General features: G+C 51.4%; 6 protein-coding genes across 6 annotated transcripts; 2 read left to right on the top strand and 4 right to left on the bottom strand.

Annotated features, from left to right (window-relative positions):
• Window positions 1-2723: 2723 nt before the first annotated feature.
• Window positions 2724-4692, bottom strand: L3040_003335 (uncharacterized protein; the record flags this gene model as incomplete). The annotated part of the gene is made up of 4 exons (XM_007293647.1): window positions 2724-2792; window positions 2841-3389; window positions 3438-3938; window positions 4003-4692. 4 exons carry the CDS (start codon window positions 4690-4692, stop codon window positions 2724-2726), a joined length of 1809 nt encoding a protein of 602 aa, XP_007293709.1.
• A 455-nt stretch (window positions 4693-5147) lies between these two features.
• L3040_003334 (uncharacterized protein) lies at window positions 5148-7821 on the top strand (the record flags this gene model as incomplete). The annotated part of the gene is made up of 6 exons (XM_066154427.1): window positions 5148-6299; window positions 6351-6672; window positions 6725-6802; window positions 6851-7023; window positions 7069-7727; window positions 7779-7821. 6 exons carry the CDS (start codon window positions 5148-5150, stop codon window positions 7819-7821), a joined length of 2427 nt encoding a protein of 808 aa, XP_066012389.1.
• A 2367-nt stretch (window positions 7822-10188) lies between these two features.
• Window positions 10189-12186, bottom strand: L3040_003333 (uncharacterized protein; the record flags this gene model as incomplete). Its single annotated transcript, XM_007293650.2, has 2 exons — window positions 10189-10748; window positions 10836-12186. The coding sequence occupies 2 exons, from the start codon at window positions 12184-12186 to the stop codon at window positions 10189-10191; spliced, it is 1911 nt and encodes a 636-aa protein (XP_007293712.2).
• Window positions 12187-12852: 666 nt separating this feature from the next.
• L3040_003332 (uncharacterized protein) lies at window positions 12853-13661 on the bottom strand (the record flags this gene model as incomplete). Its single annotated transcript, XM_007293651.1, has 4 exons — window positions 12853-13011; window positions 13100-13339; window positions 13412-13488; window positions 13556-13661. The coding sequence occupies 4 exons, from the start codon at window positions 13659-13661 to the stop codon at window positions 12853-12855; spliced, it is 582 nt and encodes a 193-aa protein (XP_007293713.1).
• A 1254-nt stretch (window positions 13662-14915) lies between these two features.
• Window positions 14916-16647, top strand: L3040_003331 (uncharacterized protein; the record flags this gene model as incomplete). The annotated part of the gene is made up of 3 exons (XM_066154426.1): window positions 14916-15188; window positions 15320-15532; window positions 15583-16647. The coding sequence occupies 3 exons, from the start codon at window positions 14916-14918 to the stop codon at window positions 16645-16647; spliced, it is 1551 nt and encodes a 516-aa protein (XP_066012388.1).
• A 2344-nt stretch (window positions 16648-18991) lies between these two features.
• On the bottom strand, window positions 18992-21908 carry L3040_003330 (uncharacterized protein; the record flags this gene model as incomplete). The annotated part of the gene is made up of 4 exons (XM_007293653.1): window positions 18992-20299; window positions 20352-20986; window positions 21042-21119; window positions 21185-21908. The coding sequence occupies 4 exons, from the start codon at window positions 21906-21908 to the stop codon at window positions 18992-18994; spliced, it is 2745 nt and encodes a 914-aa protein (XP_007293715.1).
• Window positions 21909-22361: the final 453 nt, after the last annotated feature.

Genomic DNA, 22361 nt, shown 5'->3' with positions numbered 1-22361 from the left:
ATTGTGTAGTTTGTTATGCAGTTATTGTAGGTATTATAGTATTATATACAGTATTATGGTATTACGGTATTACGGTGTTGCTGGCTCTCGTAGGTAGGGATCGCTTGCCATAACGATCGGGAGAGATCGTGGCATCCCCATCCCCGTACGTACGGATGTACATATGTGCATACCTTATGTACTGTATGTGCTAGCGGAGAAAAGTCTCGATGGGGTAAGAACAGAAAGAGAGACAGACTGGACCAAACTGGACCAAACTGGACTGCGAGTTCCGCCAGCACGTGCAGAGGATATCAGAATAGGTGAAACCCAGGCCAGATGGAGTAAATATAGTAGTAGTAAGTACCGGTAGCATAACAACTACCCACCTTGCCCACCTTACCCACCGTACCCACCTTATCCACCTTACCCACCTTTACCCACCTTACCTACCTTACCTACCTTACCTACCTTACCTACCTTACCTACCTTACCTACCTTGCCCACCTTGCCCACCTTGCCCACCTTACCTACCTTAACCTATCACTCGACAAGTCCGTGGCGCATGATGGAAAGATGGATGAGATGGATGTCGCAAGCTGGCCCGGTTTGGGCATGGCCAAGCACGGGCCAGGGGCATTGATAAGTGCGTGATAAGTACCGGTAGGTAAGTATCCGGTAGGAGAGGGTCGCCCATCTATGATGTGATGTGATGTGATGTGATGTGATGTGATAGGCCCATCCAAGTCCGTCAAGAAGTCCTGGGTCTTGGTCACGCATCGAATTATCTGCTTCGTCAAGACAACGCTACAGCGCTACTGTCCGATGAGATATATACCGTATAATAGTCATTTATGTATATCTACTGCGATGCATATATATATATATATCTCTCTCTCTCTCTATAATCCTTCTCGTCATCCCCCAAACAATGTGCGGGGAATTACCTAGATGCAACAGCGATCAATCACAGAGTACATACATACCTTACCTCCCTACGGTACTCCGTACATTCTTTCTCCCCAGACATATCATCCCAAGTCGCCTAGTGTCGATCGGCTGGGGAGACGGCGTGCAGTGCGTGTCCAATGGCCAATCAATGCATCTGCGGCGGTGACTCTCTCTCCCCTCCTCGTTTAAAGAGCCGCACGCAAATGAACTGAGGGTGTGCAGCGCCACGCCCCGTTCCGTTCCGTTCAGCTGTCTATCAGATTTGGAAGATAGGGACTGGCCAGTAGTACTGTAGCAACTCGGTGGGTCCGTATATATCCAAGCTACGGCTCTGCCCGCTCGGGCTTCAGATCATGTACCGGTACAGTAGCTCCGTACTTGGCCAAGCTGTTCGCGTTGCTCATGCGCCGGGAGCTAAGCTCTAGGTACAGTAGATATATTCCGCATCCCTTCCTCCCTCCCCTCCGAGACTGGGGCTTTCGCATTCCCCGTCTTGAAGAGAAAGAATAAATGAAGGAGAGCTAGGCAGTTGCTTGCTTGCTATTCTTGCCGTATCCTGTCCTATCCCATTTTTTTCTTTTGCCATCCAGCTTTCGGTCGCTGCAGCAGAAGTCTAGGGCAACATTCCTCGCGTGGCGATCAGTCATCGCCAGAGAAACGGTGCAGAACAGTGTCTTTGGAATAGATCAGCGAACGAATCGGAGGGGATTTGCAAGCAGCACCAGGCGGAGCGAAGAGACAGAGGAACGAAGGTCTCGAACTAGGTTCCCATTCCAGGCGAAATGAGATTTGTCTACTTCTCTACTTAGCGACGTGCCGGGAAGGGGGCAAAGTACTAGCTAACCACGATCGATCGGGTTGGACGAACGAGAGAGAGAGAAAGCGGCAAGGAAAGGGAAATAAAGCAGAACGAGAGAGAGAGAGAGAGAGAGAGAGAGAGAGAGAGAGAGAGAATCGTGCCGGAATTGTAAGTGGTAATTCGTAGTCCCTAGGAAATCGCGAGAAATTTAGAGACATCTGGGAACGAAACAAATCCGGTGCCTTGGGGCGAGGGATGCGAGGTGGGAATGGGGAAGGGCGGATCGCTTGAGCGGGTGACGAGTCGGCTCATGACTTCCTCCTCCTAAGCGAGCCGGGGGGGGGTTGCAGGGTAAGGGCCACGGGTTCAGTGCTCGTGTGGTATCTGCATTGTAGGACCTACGAGACGGACGAGAATAGAGAGGAGGGGGGCTGAGGGGAGAAGGAGAAAATCCGGATATTGGGGAAATGCAGTGTAAGTGGATCGATGGATCTGGTGGCAACGAGAGTTGTTTGACCGGGTGTGGGAACACCGGAAACAATGGGAATAGATAGGTGATGGCAAGATGGGAAAAAACTGATGAACGTAGGCTTTTTGCGGGCAGATAATGAACAGAACTCGAGTAACTTCCAAGAATTTTCGATAGGTGCGGTGCCCATGTTTCAAGGTCGCGATGGCCCCCGGACGAGACATCTAAGCTTATGAACTAGCGCAAGACAGGTCCAGAGGAAGAGCAAAGACAATAAAATGCCAAGGTATGAGCCGCGTATCCCTAATTCTCTTGGGTGCAGCGTGGCTCAGACTTGCCTTTACTACATCATAGATGCCTGTGCAATGTCTCCAACCGGCATCCGCACTCCACTTCCAGGTTACTGCTTGCACAGAAACACACGACAAGCAGGTTTGGGTGAGCTTTCCGGATGGTGCATAGAGCAGCTCAGAAGTATCTGGTTATCATCACAGCCGAAGTGTCTGCTGATGCTGGTCTCAAGGATCAGGATATCAGCGTGGTGCCCTTGGTTCTCCCGATTTCCATTTTTGCTGTGCGAGCGCCAAATTGGATCTGTAGCCGTTAGCAGGGAAAGTTCGGGATAAAAAGTGACTTTCTCACAGCTCGCTTCTTCTCCATCGCCACTGAATGGAGTCCAAGTTCGTATGCGAGCAAGCGCAGAATTTTCTTCCCTGGCTCGATATCTGGATCTTGCTTCTTATCGGAAGCAAGCGGCCGGAATCCACACTTTTGCCAGATGGGACACTCGACTGCCCATTTGACAAGGTTCTCGTCTAGGTAGGGGAACCGAGCCTCGCGACCCCAGTGTGAGATTACGCGGTCATCGCGGCCGAGGTTCCGCTTCCCGAGTCTGTCAACATCTAGCTTTAGCTCATCGAGAAGTCCCGGGAACCCGTTTCTGCTGAAGGCTGTTGTGTGACGGGTGTATCCTCCGAAAAGTTCGTCAGCGCCGAGCCCGGAAAGTAGAACACGAGCGGGTGTTGCGTAAGGTGTGGGTGTAGAGTCTAGACTCGATGTAGCTGTCCCAACTCCGCGTGCTGCAAAGTACAGAGCATACGCTATGGAAAGATCCATCTCTGTGTTGTGAGGAGAAATCAGACTGATGACTTTGGTTCTGCTTGCTATAGTCTCTGTGTAGGGGACGTCGACCTGCAAGATATCAGATATTTTAACTTCCGGTATGTTGGCATGACTGACCGCAACGAATCGCCAGAATCTGTCACGGCAAACTTTTTGGAGCTCTCGGAAAGCCTTCCTACCTGTTTCCCTATCTGGACAGCTTTCGTAGATGGAGCTTTGATGACTCCGACCTTCTGTGGCAAGGTCCTCTCCAAAATTTTCGCTTTCTTGGCCAGGACCCTTGCCTGGCTTCTGTTTTTTCTGCTTTGGTCCGTTCTTCGCAGCACGTACGACTCTTGGATTTTCAAAGGCAACGTTGAGCAGATCAATCTGCTGGTCTGCTGGAAGAATGTCATGCGCCATGCGCGCGAGGACAGTACAATCAAGTCCGCCAGAGAAAAGAACAGCCATCCGAACACGGGGCCCGTTATCAGGGATTGGAGGTAAAGGGATATTCAGAACCCTGAGGTTGAGAGACTCACTCAAGTGTTGACGCAATAGTCCTACCGATTCTGTTTGCTTGTCCAGGGCATAATTCTCCGTGGGCACTTCTTTGTTGAATTTACCTAATGATATACCCTAAAAGAGGAATTGTCAATCTATAGCTATTCCCTATCAAAGCCCATAGTAGGAAACAACTTACGGATTCAAGGCCAGCTGTGTCCCAGTGATGTTTATGGACTGGCGCGATGGCTGTTCCCAAATCCGCAACTTGTTCATGGGCATGCATGTGAAATGCTCTGCTATCAAGAGAAAGCTGATAGACCGCGTCGGCTTCGACTTCTCGCCACGAGCCAGCTTCATCCCCAATGCTGGACAATTGGAAGGTGTCCAGCACTTCATTACTACTGAAAAGCAGAGAACGTCTTCCGAGGCGGTCTCGGCCGAAGTATACCTGGCCATGGTTCTTGTCAAAGAACACGAAAGCGAAAGGCCCTGAGATGCTCTTTAAGACTTTCAGAATCTCGATGGTAGACTTTGATGTACTTGAATCAGCAGAGCTTGCTTGAATGAGTACATCAAATACAGCCTGACCATCGTTACCTGTGACTGGGTTAGACCCGATCTTCCATGCTTCGCCGTTCCAGCACAAGGTCGAACCACTTGACACGTCGAGGAATGGTTGAGCTGTGATGTGTCCACCTCTCAATGCCAGAACGGTAGATGTGAGGACTATCCAGAACGATGTTCCGTCAACTTCACCGGCACTGGCATCGATCTGTACGCGTTCCTGTCCCAGGTGGTCGGGTCCTCGGTTGCAGAGCAAATTCTTCAGGTCATCACTCGGGGCTTGGTAGCATCGCTTCGAGATGGCCGCATGGATGCCACACATTTCCTGACGAGGGCTGGCTTGTAGGTGGACTGTTCGGTGTCATGCTCAAGTTTTCCGAGGATAAAAGGCTGGTATCGAAAATGTCGTGGTTCTCTTGTCTCTGTAGAGTTGATGCAGTGATCCAGTGACGGACATGGTGGAACTGGGACTGGCTGGGATTCGTCTCGCTTCGCTTTGGCTGACGATCAATCCCGTGGATCCAGCGACGAGCCAAACCGAATTGATTGACTTGACCCGACCATATCCTCCGAGAACTCCGAGTCAATATTGGAACTGGCCCGACGTCCGCTAAAATCTAGATGATTTATTGCACCCGCCCGAGCAAAGTCGGCTCTCTTTAATGTTCCTCTGGAGCCGTCGATCGCGACCGCCGAGTCTCGCCATATCCATAGCAGAATACCCCGCCAATCTCACGCATTGCAATCAAACGCCTCGGACAGGCGCCCGGTAGGTGCATGTCTCCTCCTACCCAACCGGCAGACATTCCCAGCCATCAAGATGATGCGCTGCCAGCAGTGCCAGCAGTGCCAGCGTCCGGGCTGATGGGGGAAACTGGAGGTGGTGCTGAAGAAGCCCACAAGGCATCATCAGAGCGCGGGAATTCTCTGGTTTCGAATGGCGGTAATGGGGGCAACGTATATTTAGTGCCTGATACAAAAGACGATAATGATACGCAAGACCTTTCGGCACCCTCGGCGGTTTGGAGCTCTGGTCAAGAAGTGGGCGGGGACAAGGAGCCAGGAGCAGAAGAGGACGTCCCAAAGACAGTCGAGACAGCAGCCTCGAAGGGAAAGAAAGTAGCCCTAGATCACGACCCCATGGAATCATCGACTGCGACTTTGAAGCCTAAAGCCCCATCTGCGAAGCCTTTTCCGGAGCAGCATCTTTCTCCCATCGACATGCCCTACAATGATCCGACACCAAAAACACCATACTCATCGCAACCTCCGTCACGCTCAACATCAAATGCTACCTCAACACCACAATATTCTCGTAATTTGGATGTGGAAGCCCGGGAAAGATCACCTACACGGTCTGATGCTGGCTTTGACGAGAAGGCTTCTGCAAGTGGTGATGAGCGCGAGAGCTCGAGGTCTGAGATTCAGACTATAATGAACCAGTTTAGTGAGGAAGGACAAGGGCTAGGCCATGAAGAAATTATGTCTCCCAGGTTCGAAATTGCTGGACCGCTTCTTGGGAGTCCTGTCCAACATCCGCCGAGAGAGTCTAGTCTGGAGCCATTGAATGCAACTTTCACGAGTGCCGGTCACAGCATGCAAGACCTACCGATATCTACTGGCTCCCCCGGTAAACAACAGACTCGAGATCCTGAGGATATTGGGCCAACTGTGCCCCCAAAGCCTGATTCAATTCGTAGTCTGAGGCAGTCTAGGGCTAGTGATGATCGATATCAACATGTGGATCCACTACCCCCTCCTGCTCTGCATAGACCTCCACCCCCGGAGCCAGAGCCCGAACCAGATTTGCCTTTTGATTTTCACCGGTTCTTGGAGCAGCTGAGACATCGAACAGCAGATCCCGTAGCAAAGTTCTTGAGATCATTCCTCCAAGAATTTGGCAAGAAGCAGTGGATGGTTCACGAACAGGTGAAAATAATAGGGGATTTTCTTGCCTTTATAACCATTAAAATGGGCCAGTGTGATGTCTGGCGTGAGGTTTCAGATGCGGAATTTGACAACGCTCGTGAAGGTATGGAAAAGCTGGTCATGAACCGGTTGTACACACAGACTTTCTCTCCTGCCATTCCGCCTCCACAGCCGATTCCCGGATCTAAATCAAAAAGAAGGGGAGGCGAGCGTCCAATGGGGCCCGGAAGGAAAGGCCAGCATCAAGAGGATGTTGAGCGTGATGAAATCCTTGCCCAAAAAGTCCTTATCTATGGATGGATCAAGGAGCAACATTTAGATATACCAGCCGTTGGTGACAGCGGAAAACGTTTCTTGATTTTGGCTCAGCAAGGTAAGTCATACTGCGCGAACGCTCAGTAACTAAGTACTAATCTCAGAATCAGAGCTTCTTAAGATCAAGACATATCGGGCGCCCAGAGACAAAATCATCTGTGTACTGAATTGCTGCAAAGTGATATTCGGTAAGTCTTCCACCCTCTTCCGACCAGAATTTCTTGCTGATTAGCCAGGCTTGCTCAAACACTCCAAATCCGACTCGTCTGCAGACTCATTCATGCCTCTTCTGATCTACGTAGTGCTTCAGGCCAACCCAGAGCACATGGTATCCAATGTACAATATATTCTTCGATTCCGGAACCAAGATAAGTTAGCTGGAGAGGCAGGTTACTATCTGTCTTCTCTCGTAAGTCCTCTTTGCACGTCTTTGGGCCCTGCTAACATATTGAAGCTGGGTGCTGTGCAATTTATTGAGAATCTTGACCGTACTAGCTTGACAATTTCCGACGAGGAGTTTGAGAAGAATGTCGAAGCTGCTGTTTCTGCTATTGCTGAGAAGCACCAGGCACAGGAAGTCGTGGAACCACCTCCACCCACACAACTATCAGAGAAATCGACTCTTAGCCGCCCTCAGGTGACACCTCGTCATTCAATGGATGGCGAGTCTTCAAATCTTCGAATGTCAAACGAATACGAGAGCGGAGATGGGGGACTAGATGAGAAGTCACCCATGAGCGGACTATTAAGCACCATCCAGCGGCCACTAACTTCGATAGGACGGATATTTTCAGAAGAAGCCGGCCCCTCTCACTCCCAATCAGGACCTGCGAGGACGCCTCTACCTGGCAATACTCCCCGCATGACTCCGGCTCCACAAATCAGCTCAGATGCACCTCAAGGCCTGCCGCGCCCTCCGACGACCCAAGACAATAGTCAACGCAGCCGACGGACAGCCGAAGATGCAGCTGCGAGACAGGCGAGTGCCGAAGCGGCAGAAGCGCATCGGATCCAGAGGGCAGAACATGCTAATGTTGTTGAGACGCTGGCGGGAATGTTCCCAGATTTGGACAGAGAGATCATTAGCGACGTGGTCACACAGAAAGAGGGAAGGTAAGTAATTAGCATATATATTCTTGGTCGCATGTCGCTAATGTATGCCAGGGTTGGTCTCGCAGTTGATGCCTGTCTTGCGCTCAGCTCCTAGACGATGGGGATGGGTCATTACAGAACACTGGCAGTAGGCAGACAAAGGTAGCATCTTGAAATTTTAGCGTGGCATTGGCGTGTCTTCCGATATCCCATTATGTGTATGTGGTCAGTGGGAGGCTAGCTAGTCACATAGAAACTCCGATTGACACCAGACAGATATAAACACCATACAATAGTATTCATAATACCATGAGTGGCCTTGAGGGCCACGCAGTCATTACTCCAACCTACTTCGCTCTGCAGCCATTCCTTTTGTTCGCCAGTTGAAAAGGCAGACATTGTCATTTATTCGGTGTCAAACGTCCCAAAAGCCAAATGGCAACTTGGGGGAGCTCTAATCAACCCCAGCAACCCTTCACGTACGCCTAGGCAGCTAGACTGGATCAATCGAAGATGCCCTCTCTATGAAATGAAGAGTTAGGCGGGATAGCTTAAAACTATCTGATGGGTCTGCATCGTGCTAGCTGACTGTTGAGAATTTGGAATAACTCCACTCAATTTAAAGTAGCCACGGCATGCCGAGATTTATCAGCACTTGCTGGACCACATGTTCTTCTATACTTCTCCTTTTCCAAATATCCTGGAAAAAGAGATAAACCGAAAAAAAAAAGAAAAAAAAAAACTTTGATTTGAACAAGAAAAGGAAGAAAAAGGGGGCCAAAAAATAAAGAGAAAAAAGTAGTCACTGTACCAGACTTCTGCGGCTACGTACGTCATTCCTCCATACGTTCAAGAGGCATCGGCCGTACGCCCTTTCCTATTGTATTAGTGCAGATGGTAGTTCGTATATATCTCTACCCGATTCCCGTCTTTCTTGCTTCTTCTCTTATGTCTTTGACTTTTCATGCTATCATTATCATGAGCGAAAGGTTCACCGCTGTTTTAGCATTGCTATCAGCGACGGACGGAAGTTGATGGAAAAGTCGACATGACATGCCTTCAGGCTCTGTCTGGGTTGAGCATGACGGAACGAACTGGAGACCTTGGTCTCGCAAGAAGCAACAGCAGCAGCAGGGGCAGCAGTCCGGCTCGCGCTTGGACAGAAGCCGACGAATACGAACCTCGGTTCAGTAGGGGATTCAGAAGTATGCAGCGGAGGAATATGATATGCTAGACGAAGAGTTCGAGATTATGGCGTGGCGTGGTGCGGCGTTGGAGACAGACAAGGCAGGCGATTGAGGCTAGGATGGGATTGGATTGAGAGGCTGGATAGCGAATTTGATTCAGGGTTGGATCAGTCTCCTTGTAAACCAGCAAGTCCAGCAAGAAGCTCCTGTGCTTTCTAAATCCCACTGTTCTCTCCCGTTCATCTCCTCCCGGTCGATGACCTTTCTTGCGCTGAGATAGGCGCCGAGGTAGTAGTAAATCGTACTTGCCAGCTATGGTATGCTTGGCTATAGGCTGGCTCCCTTCTTCTACAACTACATCAGGTTCTCCATGCTGGTATATCCGACGATCTCCCTACAGCTCTTTTCTGGAGACCGATAGCTTTTCGAAAGGACGGAGCCGTGATGTTTACAACTGGCCTTGTGCCCCGGACGGATAGGTCTCAAACAACATCTGCTCCTCGAACGTCCAGACGGCGTTGAAGAGATTGCTGAGGTCCCGAACGTGCTTGGGATTTCCAAAATAGGTGGAGTACGGACAGCGGGAGGTCTCTTGGATGTTCTCCGTCCTGAAGATGCTTGATATGTATAAGAAAAACAGAAAAAAAAAAGGGCAAGGTAGCGAGAAGGGAGAGAAAGAGACAATAGATAAACATACCAGCTTCAAACAGGCGGCAAATAAACCCTTCATCCGTCCTAGCAATCCATATATGTATATATATCAAACAACAAAAAGAAAAAAAAAAAAGACCCGCTAAAGTAACTCATCCACCTACCTACCTACCTCCTCTTCGTGCTCGACGTAACAAAAACATTTATGCGCTAGCTAAACCGTCCCCCCCCGCACCACCGCTCGCTGATTCAATCTCAACACCCCCCTCAATCGCTGCAAAGTTACTGAGGTCAGATCACCTATTGTCTCCCGCCAGTCGTCATTATTAGCCACTGAGGCGTTACTATGAATTATATTATTATATTAAAAATTATATCATACAATTAAAAGTCAGAAGACTTATTAAGTCAAAAACGTTTTTTTGAGCAAAATTTTTTTATTGGTCGACTGTACATACCTTTTCCCTCGCAGTTTTGCTCACAAAGGGGGGAAGGGGGGGGGTTATACTTATTTCTTTCTGATGATAGATAGGCTTCTGATAATTTTCATGGCTGGGATTACTTTCTAGTGTCAACGCAAGAACTGGAAATGTGAAATCAGATCCCAAATCGACGAGCCTCCTCTTCAATTTTTTCTTCCGCTTTCACAGAGCCATAAATTCGGCCTCATCAAGACCAGCCACCCCCTCCAGCACCACCACATCGACAACGGGCCTCGTCCGCGGCGATACCTCCACCTCCACCATTTCCGTCCCCATCCCCATGTCAATTCGCCCACCCTCGAGACCTCTCGCCACCGAACCATCAAACGGATCACTGACCCCCCTCACCTCCTCCCCATTGCCCATAACCCTCAGGCGTTCCCTCCACTCCACATCCCCCAGCAGCGCGTGCACAGCATCCATCCCTTCCTCCTCCTCCCCCTTCACCTGTTCCAAGACCGCAATGGCCCTGTCTAGCTCCGCCTCCTCCTCTTCCAGTCGCCACAGCTCACGCTCATCTTCAGACGTCGCCATGGACAGGTTATGTGATGAGCGCGAAAGCCGGCAACGGGGCAGCGGGGAGTACTCCCCGCCCAACTCTTGCTCTTGCTCTAATCGCCATAGTCCACGCTCTTGAGACGTCATGAAGAAACAAGACTGGCCAGACGAAGGCCTGCTCGTAGGCATCGGTGGGTGCTCCTGCTCGTGCTCTTGCTCCTGCTCTAAGTCCAGACGCGGCGGCTCGGAGCCACCACCACCGCGTCGATCCTAGCTTTCACTCGGAGTATCATCAATCCCCTCATCATTACCCCATTCCTCCATCGTCGGCGTCTCAGCCCTCAGACTATGCTTGGGCCACATCTCATCATCAGGGTCAAACATGACGGGCGAGAACTGCATATCTACCAGAACACGCATCTGCTCCCACAGCAGCCTCCCCGCGTGAGAAGTCGCATACCTGCTCGTCCCGGGCTCCTCCTCCGTCTCATACGCCCACACAATCCTCGACTTCCTCGGCGGCGCCGCTCTCTTCTCCAGTTTATGCCACCTGCCACTGTAATACTCCGCCTGTGGCTTGAGGTCCAAAGTCCTGAGTAGATCAACGACCGTGAATCCGCTCTCCGCCAGGATAGGGCCCATCTCGACTTCGCGTTGACCGTCGAGACCATCCCCTAATTTCATCCACCTTTCCTGCAGAGCGACCATCAGCAGGTCGCCGGCAAACCATGAGTAGTCCACATCCCTCATCATCTCCATGATCTCAACGACGGTCGTGATCCAGTGACAGATAGCGTCTGCGTCAAGGGTCCCTTGATGCTGTCGCCACTCCACCGTTTTCATCTTATGCGCTGTGTCCTTCGAAGCTGCGAGGACACCGGCTAAACTCACTTGTGCGTACCGACTTGACGTGTTGCTCGGTTCCACCATCTGGCACAACATGTTAAAGTCTTGGCAAGATTGGATATCGACAGCCCCGTCGAGGCCCGTAGGTATCCTATCGTATCTATCCTGGTACTCAAGCGAGTACCGCGACGATTCGCGCAGCGACCTCGCGAAGCATGTATCCTGCCGCTCCGGGGGGTGGAGAGAATTGAGCTGCGGCTCAAAGGCCCACAGGAACGACACCAGTCGTCGTATGGTCTCAAAGCTAAAGCCCTGATCTCCTTGGCCGGTGTGTACATGTAGTGCACAGCTGGGCACTATACGGAGGACGAAGTTGTCTTGTAGAAGCCTACATACAAGTCGGACATCATCGAGCGCTTGGACAGCGTATACGTATGTTGGAGAGCGGACTTCCATTTGGAAGTACGAGTACCCGATTCTGTCATGCGGGACTTCGATGGAGGAGTCGTCGACAACCTCCCATTTCGTGTAGTCACCAGGAGCGTCGGAGGCTGTATCGATTGTGCCAACGGGAAGGTTCGCTTCTTGGAGCACCTCGCGGATACGTTGCTTGGCTCGCACGAAGCGGGCGCCATTTTCGTGGGCCTCTCTCGTCTCGGGAGCCGTCTTCGTCTGTTCGGGGTATTCTTCAATGTCGGTCTCGGGTTGGTAGAGTCTCGGCTGTCGAGTTTCGGCGTGGTTTGGGAGAGGAGCGTCTTCAAGCACGTAGGCCATCAGGAACTTGATCTCCACCCCGAAGGTTACAGGTGCGGTCATATCTGCTTGGATGAAAGGATGGACATTTCGTGGTGACCACGTCCGAGTATATTTGAAGGCGTTAAAGGCAAAAGAGTCGAGGGTCTTCTGGAAACATGCGACAAAGAAAACATCCACAATCCTCTCTCATCGAGGACGCCATGAGAAGACAAAGGGAAACTTTCTTGGCGATGCAAAAGAATGAGCGAGTGAAGGAGGCATCTCGGATGCAGCGCAACGGGCAGGAAAGGAAATTGGAAGGTGTGGAAAGGGAAAGCACGCGTGTACAGAATGAACGAATAGAAGTTTCTGCGTTTAACAATGAGCCCATTGAAGCAGGCAGGCCTCCATTAATACCATGCATTTCTTAAACTTGGTCTCGGGGCAAACATAAAGCCAAGACACACCTGGTTCTCCCATCCTTCTTTCTCCAATCATAAAATCATCCCCTCGTCCTATTATTATGCTACCTTGTCGTAGCAATTCGAATGCAGATTACCAGCATCGATTTTGAAGATGCTAGAAGCGCAAAACGCACAAGCAAGCCACAGCACCAATGCTATAAACGCCGTTTTTATTTTTTAAAAAAGTAGGGTATTCACAATCCAGCCGCAGACGCGTCCAAGAAAGTAATATCGTGAAGAGACGGTCCCGTTGCATGCCAAGGCCTGGAAGAGATATCTGCGCTCAAAGGATGTATCCGAACGCAGCACCGGCGGCAAGAACAATGGCTCCGAGACCGACGTTTTGGCCGGGCATCAAGATAGGACCAGCAGCGTTGGGAGTGTTTGTAGGGGTAGCAGTTCCAGCAGCGGCCGAAGGAGAGTTTACGGCTGATGGGGAGGGCTGCGAGCGACGAGTTAGCACCGTCTGACATCAAGTTTTCACGCTTCACCCGGGGCATCATAGGCAGTGCGACTTTCTGAATACTTACAGAGGATGATGTGGAGCTTGAGGTGTCAGCAGGGGCGGTAAAGTTGTCCGGGTCCAGAGTTCCACAGTTTGCGTCCTTGTTTTTTGTGCAGACAGCTTGGGCAGCTTGGTCGTTCTCTCCGGCAGCGATGCAGTTCTCAAAGACTTGGTTGCAGACGAAGGTTGGCAAGGTTCCGGTGTAGTATGCGAGACCTGGAGCGGAGTTGTTGGAGGCACAGGTGCAGTTGTAGACAAGGGTAGGCTACGGGTGAAACGGTCAGTGTATGGCCAAAAGTCTCAATCATTTTGGGTTTGGTAGTATCGTATAACGTACTGCATCACACTCGTTGCTGTTGACCTCGCCGCTGCACAGAGTGCCACAGACGTTGATTTGGGACAGGCACCATTGCGCTGGAAGGAGGTCGTTAGCACAGCATCTTTTGCGTTTGAACGAGGAAAAGAGATCGGCGCATCTTACACTTGGTCGTGGGCAGGACGTTTCCTGGGTCAACGGTGGAGTTAAAGGTCTGCGCAGCGACGAAGCTGGTCAGAAGCGCACCGGCGACGGCAGACTTGATGAACATGTTGACGGGTGGAGAGTTGAAGGAGAAGAGTTGAGCTCAATTGAGTTGAGTTGAGTTGAGGGATGGAGGATCGACTCAATTGATGTTGTTTGTATGTTGAGAAGGGACGAGGGGAGGAGGTGAAGAGGTGAAGAGGTGAAGCAGTGAAGCAGTGTAAAGGTGATGGGATGGAATGGGATGGGATGATGGAATGATGGATGCGGTGTTGACAGGAAGGAAGAAGACGACGGTGAAAGCTTGGATGAGATGGAGCTGGTGGAAGTGGTAGGTACAAGTACGGATAAATATTGGTGAGTCGGCCGGCTTGGCAAAGAAAAGGTCATGTCCGAAACGCTAGGACTGGTGGAAGGAGCGGCCGGGGCCTATTGGCTGCTCAGACAGCCATGTGGGGCGGTTGGTGGGGGTTGGTGGGGGGAAGGCTAAACCGAGTCTCCACTGTGCCTGGATGGGATGGATCCGGTCCTGGGGAAATGGCGATATGATTGGACACGCCAAAACCAACAATCCTGATCCTCGCGTCGCAGAACCGAGGAATGCGGTTGCTTTGTTTTGCATATACATGGTAACTCCAGCCCAACTTCGCCTTTGCTTTTGTTTACTTTTCTCTTTTTCTTCCAAATCCCACTGGGTTGGCAGATCAGATCCTGGACGTATAGAAGGACAGATATACGAGTAGTAGATACGTATCAATGTACAACTACCCCTGTTCCCTAGGAGATTGCAATTCCGTATTTGGGCTGCTAGTCGTAATTGTTGACCTTTCAGCCGAACCTTTCACCCGAACCTTTCACCCGAACCTTTCACCCGAATCTTTCAGCCGAACCGAGAAGGCCACCCCATCCTGTTGTTGTTGCGATGTCCGTAGGCGAGCGACTTGTCTGCAATCAACTCCACACAACGCCTGCCATGTTTCACTTTTGTCAGACTCACAAAACCACATACTAGTTACAGTAGTACCGGTAGTAGTAGCTCAACAACGGATCATGTGGTCTGGGCTAAGCTTTTCCGCTTCCGGTCGTGAGTCTCGACTCTCGCTCCTGGTTCTTGGACTGGACTCGCCCCTTCGGCTTTAAGGCTAAGCGGGCCCAGTTATCCCCGCAGAAAGTCAACAAACCGTGGGGAAATCCGAAGATCATCGCGATAGTGAACAGGTGCGGAATGATCATCGAAGAGCCTCGCCTCCTCTTCTCATCTTCCTCACTTTCGCTACGAAGATTACGGACAGCTTCAAATTCCGTGGCGAAGACGACGACAATGGCGACCATGTCCATGTCCCAAGAAGGGGTCGCCAGTCCTGCGCCAAACGAGGACGCCGGGGAGAAGAGACTTGATGCCGGTGGAGATGCAAGCGCCTCGGTCTCTGCTTCGAGACCGGGTAGTGACGAGAAGCGAAGATTTTCTCGCATCAGAGATAATCAGTTTGCAAGCAAGATCTGGAGGGTCGTGTCTTGGACTCCCAAGAGATGCAGGTGGGATCCAGATTCGCCACCCAAATTCGGTCTTGCATTAAACCTTCTGTTTGCCTTCGTAAGTGGATACCTCTTTACCGAAGGACTGCACAGGTTAGGCAGGTATGGCTGGATGGATGCCAAGTGACAGTCGAGAGGGTCAAGACTCGGTTCCAGGAATCTAAACATTCTGTTAACTAACACTTGTAGGCTGGGACGTTCACAGTGGCAAACCTCTACTACAGTCACCCAATCCTCAATATATTGGCCGCCGAGTTCAATGTTTCCAATGAGAAGGCGGCTCAAGTACCGACGATGGCACAAGCAGGCTATGCCGCAGGCCTGCTATTCATATGTCCTCTGGGCGACATATTACGTCGTCGAGCATTCGTGCTTACCCTTGTCTTTTTTACTGCTACAATGGTAGACACTCTCCTCTCTGCCGCACGACCAGCGCTATTGACATCGCCCAGTGGCTCGGCTTATGTCTGACAGACTCATTCACCGTCTTCCTCGCGATATCGTTCATCACTTCCGTCTCGACAGTCACCCCCCAGCTCATGCTTCCTCTGGTAGGGGATCTATCGCCAGCCCACCGCAGAGCCGCCAACCTTTCGATCGTGGTCTCAGGCATGCTCCTCGGGATGCTAATCGCCCGTTTCCTCTCAGGAATCCTCACCCAGTACACTTCCTGGCGGTCGATCTACTGGTTCTCCTTCGGCGTCCAATACCTCATCTTCATCCTCCTCTTTCTGTTCATGCCAGACTATCCCTCGACCAATCCGGACGGCATAAACTACTTCCACATCCTCCGCTCTATCCTGAAGATGCTCTTCAAACATCCCGTGCTCGTCCAAGCCTGCCTCGTCGGGTTCCTCGCCTCGTCAATCTTCACCAGCTACTGGACAACCCTAACCTTCCTCCTCTCCTCCCCACCCTACAGCTACAAGCCCCTCATCATCGGTCTCTTCGCCCTCATCGGCATCGGCGCCGTCTGTCTCGGCCCCATCTACTCACGCGCCGTAATCGACAAGTTCGTCCCGGTCTTCAGCGTCGTGCTCGGCCTCCTCTACTGCCTCGCCGGCACCATCATCGGCACCTACACCGGCAAGTTCACCGTCGCGGGGCCCATCATCCAAGCCTTCGCCATCGACTTCGGGCTCCAATCCTCGCAGATCGCGAACCGGTCCGCCATCTATGCCATCGAGCCGAAGGCCCGCAACAGGGTCAACACCGCCTACATGGTGTGCGTGTTCTGCGGGCAGCTGACCGGCACGGCGGCCGGGAACAGGCTGTATGCGCAGGGCGGGTGGATCGCGAGCGGGAGTGCGAGCGTGGGCATGGTGTGCGGTGCGCTACTGGTGTGTTTCGTGCGGTCGCCGTGGAACCCGGGCTGGGTTGGGTGGAAAGGGGGCTGGAGCATCAAGAGGAGGGATCTGGGGCCGAAGGCAGAAGAGACGGCTGTGGAGCAGGTGTTAGAGGAGTTGTCTGCCGAGGAGCCGAGGCCTGGTGACGAGAATGCTGGTAGGAAGAAGTAAGGCGGTGGGTTTCCATGGAGAGCTCTGGACGAGAGAGAGGAAACTACCTATGCTGTCTCGGGGCCTTTGGGCCCGCTTCTGCTCGATTCGAGTCGAGTTCAAGTCGAGTCGAGTCGAGTCATCCCACAAGTCAGTCACTTACGCATCTGGTGACATTCGAACCCGCTCAAAGTCGAAGGACTGTAATTTTACCCGTTCCTGCCCAGGCGGAAACGATAACCTCGAGAGGCCTGACGGCCCCCCGGAGCTTTGCGGAGGGCCGTCAGGCCTGGGAATAAACAAACCTCGCGATTTCTAACATACTCACACTACGTACAATTGACGAGCCACACTCCCTCCCTCCCTCGCAAAGGATCAATCTAAAGCTGGGTTACCCACCTTATCCCCCAAGCCTCCCAATTAATTTCCTTATTCGAAAACTCCATCAGCTCGTCTCTCGAGTCATAGCATCTGCTCCTCATATCCAACTCACCGTCCTCCACCACCGTCATCGGAATCATCATCTGCAGCTTCCAATCGCGCCCCTCAATCCACGCAAAGCGCAGCGCTCTCTCGGGCTTCGATACCCCAATTTCCTCCTTGATATACCGCACAATGACTTTCTCATCACCCCATAACCTCTGTTCCTCCCTACTCCCATCCTCCCCGATCCCCGTCTCATAGGATTCCGGGATATATACTTTTTTAAGACGTCGTATCTTCTTCTTCTTCGCTTCGATGACACAATACCGACTACGACTCCCTTCTTCTGCAATTAGCAGGTTATCGGGTCTGTTTACTATTTTTTTTTTGAAATTCATCAATGATTAGCTCCCGCGTAATAGGTAGTGGGTAGTTAGGTAGGTAAAACGATCTGTATATAAATAAATAAACAAATATTTATACAGAACTAGATCGATCAATCAATCAACTCACCCATATAAAGCCCAGCTCCTAATTGATTATTAGAGGAGGTTGTCGTTATCTCTGCAAATCTCTTCATCTCTTTTATCCCGTCGTCGTCTTCGTCGTCGTCGTCGCCGCCATCGTCGTCTTGATTGATGTTCTCAGCAGCAGCAGCCTCATATAAATTCGCGTCAATAATTAGTTTCAAACCCATACACATATACAGTATATAAATATATAAATCGCGACAAGTCCAAAAAAAAAAAAAAAAAAAAAAAAAAAAAAAAAAAAAAAAAAAAAAAAAAAACCTCGCCAAACTCACTTCCGAAACGACCGCGTAGCCAACGACAACCACACCTCGTCTCCCATCAGCATGATTGCAACCCCCCCGCCAAGAAAAACATCCCTGAGCTCGAGCTCTGCTGAAGAGAAAGTTGACGGCGAGCAGGAAGATCGCGAAGGAGGCCGGCTTCTTTGCTCGTACCATCGTATCTGAATAATTATGCGAAGCTGAACGAGGAAGAGACAGAGAGAGAGGCGGGCGGAATCAAAGAATAAAACAAGCTTTGTTTGCAGACGGAAGGAGAGAGAGAGAGAGAGAGGACTAGATGATGAACGATGAATGATGAATGATGAATAATGAATGATGAATGATGAATTAAATCGAAAATCTAAAACGCAGATGGATAGAATCCAAGATCCCTCCGTAGAGCAAGCAGTTGCACAGATGAACAAGAAGTATATATATCTCTTTCTCTCTCTCTCTCTCTCTCTCTCTCTTTGTGATGGGGAACCGTAATTCGAAATTTTCTATTATTGGTGGCGGATAGGTAAATCCTGCAGCTAATAATAATTCATTCTTATTTCGTTCCTACCTTTATCGAGAGATCAATCATCCCACATGTAAATTTGTTTGCGGAGTAGAGTGGTTATTGGCAATCTTGGTTTCCAATTTGATTTAATTTTATATTACCTCGACAAGATCAAAACGTTTAGACAGACGTACATGCATGGTAAAACAGGAAGGGAAGCGCGAGATATCCCATCTGGTTTTATCATCTCTGTAAATTTCATTGCCCATGATTTTTGTCTTCTTCAGCTATAGTATAGCTGCTACGAGTTGCTGAACAGATAGAAGAATTATAAAATAGTGGGGGAGGGGGTATCATATCATGCGTAATAAAAGCTACTTAGTTTAACAGAACGGTATCTTCAGAATCGCCTTGGCCGACCCGCCCCAAATATACACACACAGATCTTCAAATTTCCAACGTCGGACCTATTCGGTGCCAACTCCACTCCCGAAGCAAACGAAATCCGTAGATAGCTGTGACCACTCGAATCATAGGTAGCGCCTTGTATGCCAGTCGAGCCGTGGATACCCAGACCATGTTTAACCACATATCCACGTCAGGCCAACGCCGATCGAGCACCACATCGCCCAGCCCAGCCCAGCGCCTCAATCAAGATTCACAACCCTCAGCGTTCTCCGCGGGTTCCACACCACGCTGAAGAATGACGGTTCCTGACCCCCCAGGAGATCCTCCACGCTCGAATGCGCCGTCTGGACACCCAGCCTCCCGTAACTGTGGCTCAGCCGCCCAGCTCCAAGATACTGCGGCCGCCCCCCAGCACCGAGATCATACTCCATCCCCTCATCGCCCTCGCTCATCCGCCCATAGTGCGCCCCAGGCATCACGCCGCCGCCGTACGCACCCCCACTCCCATACACGCTGCTGTTCTCCACACTACCAGGAGCAAGCCTCGAACCCGTCGACGAGCGGTCCGCACTAGCACTCGCGCTCCCGGATCCACTGCCTCCAATCTCGGTCCCAAACGGACCGAGCATAAAACCCACAGGCTTCTCTCGACCCTTTGCCGCGGCGAGATCGCTCGGCTCAGCTTCAGAGCTCCAATTCTCGTTTTCGGGGCTATTCGTAAACGCTGTCCGTTGCGCCATCGCTACATGGTTTTTGTACATTCCGAGCTGTTTCCTGTACAACCACGAACAGAAAGCTAGGTAGCCAGCTAGAAGAGCGAGAAGACCGGCAACTACGCCAGCTGCGACTGCGCCGACATTAGTTCCCGATTTGGATGAGCCTGTTGAGGTAGGTTGAGCGGTTTGGGTTACGATTGAGCCGGACTGCGTGACTGTGAAAATCGGAGGTTTGCCCGTTGCGATGGGGCCCGCGGTTGCGGCGCCTACGGCTGGGCTGGTGGCTGTTGCTCCACCTTGGGAGGAGCCACCGATGATGGATTGGACGACAGCTGGGACTTGGTAGCCTCGCGAGCCTTGGAGGATGGACCAGCCTTGGTCGTCTGTCTCCGCAGAGGACCCGGAGGAAGATGACGAAAGTGACACAAAAGAATTTTGCCATTGGAGGGAGGAGGCGTTGAAGATGTAGATTCCTGGACTGTCGCACGAGATGTCCTTGCCCACGTAACCACCGATAACAACCATCTGTCCATCCCACATGATGCATTGATGGCCTGCACGGGCGTGCGGTACAGATTGCCCGTCCATGTCGACCTGGATCCAGGTGAAGGACGGAATCGTTAGGATCCACATATCGGAGTACTGAATCTGGCTTCCGAACGGTATGAGATTCTGTCCACCGTAAAGATGAATTTGAAAAGATGTCCCGTCCAGAGCGGCCACCACTCCTACGCATGGATTGACGCGGATAGGAGGGCTTGTTCCGGATGTCGCCTGCTTATACCACGTGCTATTCGCAACATCATAAATATCGATCGTATCCATCTCGGTCTGGGTGAAAGTCAGTCCAGGAATACCAGCCTATGTAGGCTTGGAGACTCACAAATGATTCATTAGTGCCTCCAGCCAAGCCGAGAATGATACCCTCGCTTCCCCATCCAGGAATGTAGACAAGCGCACCATCAGCCCTCTCGGTGAAGCCAGCTTCATCCTGCAACCCACCTCCTGTAATATTTCTGTACACACCTCCACTCGGCGCAGCGTTGGAGGTGCCCAAAGACTCAACACCGGAATTTGCATACCCGGGATGCGTGAACTCCAGCAAGCTCTTCAGATACACCCTAGCAATCTGATTTGACCACCCCTGGGTCGTATAGAGATCCAAGTGGCCCCCAAAGTACCAGCTCTTGCCCAGCTCAGGCACACTGATCCCAGACCCCTCGGCAGACCTCTGCACACTCAACCCCCCCGCTTCAGAGTGGTTTCCGGCAGAGGTCTGCGGATTCGCCCATTCCTTCCAGGTCCCTGCACCGATATTATATTCCCACGTTGACACTGGGAGAGGGGACTCTGGGGGGTTGTCGGAGAACTGTCCTCCGTACATGAACAAGGATGTAAAGGAGTGCCATAATGCGCCCATAGCTACAGCGGGAGGACCTGAGGGCTTCGGAAGACCTTTCAATGCTGGGGAATCTCTTTCCCAAGTCTTGGTCAAGTCCAAACTTAAGAAGTCATTATCTAAAGATTCCAGTTAGCAAAATTACGCCCACCACACTGAACCGTATCAACGTACTCCATGTTCCAGAAGTCTGTCCACTCTTCGTCTTCGCCCGCCCACCATAGATATACACCGTCCCATTCACATTCGCAACTAGCAGCCCGTCAGTCCCAGTACCCATTACCCACCAAACACACGCCCGGTGCCGTGAAACCTACTCTGGTTACTCCACCGGGTACAGATATCTGTCGGACTACTCGCCCTCCCCTCAATCGTCGACGCATTATCCACAAACTCGGCACTCCGTATAACGCCCGCATCCGCTCCCGCCCCAGCAGCACTGTCCCTCCCCTCTCCACCAGTATACCGAAACCCAGGCACCACGAGCGTAAGCAACACCGCAATCAAGGCAAACCTTGGTATAGAAGAGATATTCCCAGGCAGCGCCGTTGCAGAGCTCTTGCGAAGCAGGCGACTCCCCTCTGCGATTTTTGCATACCACGACGGCTGCCCATTTCCACTTGCATTTGCACTCCCATCGCCCACCTCTTCCGTCTTGATATCTTGCACCCTCCCCCTCACCGCACCCTGCTGCTCCTTCCCACCCTCGTCTCCCTCCTTTGTGTGTCTAGCATAGGCGACCGCGACCGCAACAGCATCAGCCTCGTTTGAGCCCCCCAAATCAATATGCGGCCCATCCCGATGCACACTGCAGCTCAAATCATCAAGCCCTTCCTCTCTAAACACGCTCCTCCTCTGCTGCTGCTGCTGCGGCCGCTGATTATTACTGAAGTAGAGCTTTGCACGCGTACTACTTATCGACAGAGGAGAAGGGCGATGCTCGCGCTCGCGCAAGCGATCGCTCGTCTTCTGACTGCTGGAGGAGGGCCGGCCCAGCCTGGCGCGTGGAGAAAGGATGTCGTGTGGGAAGGAAGAGGTCATGGTCGCAGCAGTCAGTCAGTCAGTCAGTCAGTCAGTCATTCAAAACAATCAATAGCAGCAGCTCCGGCAGTGAGGGTTGAGGTGGGAGATAGGCATTCGCCTTTGAAGAGAGATAGAGAGAGAGTGAGAGTGAGAGGGCCACCCAGCTTCGATACAATTACTTGTGAAATACGTAAATGTACGATATAGCAAAAGGTAAATAGAACAAGCTGAACGAGAATAGAAGCGTAAGTGATAAATGGTATATGTAAGTATGTGTAGTGATCACAACGAGAAGCTGACCTGATTCACCTGCAACTGGGCCAACTGAACCAACTGCTCTCCACTGGGCCCTACTTGCTCCTTACATCAACGTCATCTCTCTCAACCGCAAGCCAATTGGCGTGTTTAGTGGGCCCGTTTAGTGGGCCCGTTTTGCTGTGGCATGGCCGGCATGGCCCGGACACTTTTTCG

This window comes from Drepanopeziza brunnea, assembly GCF_022702325.1.
Source record: "Drepanopeziza brunnea f. sp. 'multigermtubi' strain 214-2 chromosome Unknown ctg4, whole genome shotgun sequence".
NCBI classification, from domain to species: Eukaryota; Fungi; Ascomycota; class Leotiomycetes; order Helotiales; family Drepanopezizaceae; genus Drepanopeziza; species Drepanopeziza brunnea.
This window is presented reverse-complemented; position numbering and strand designations above follow the sequence as displayed.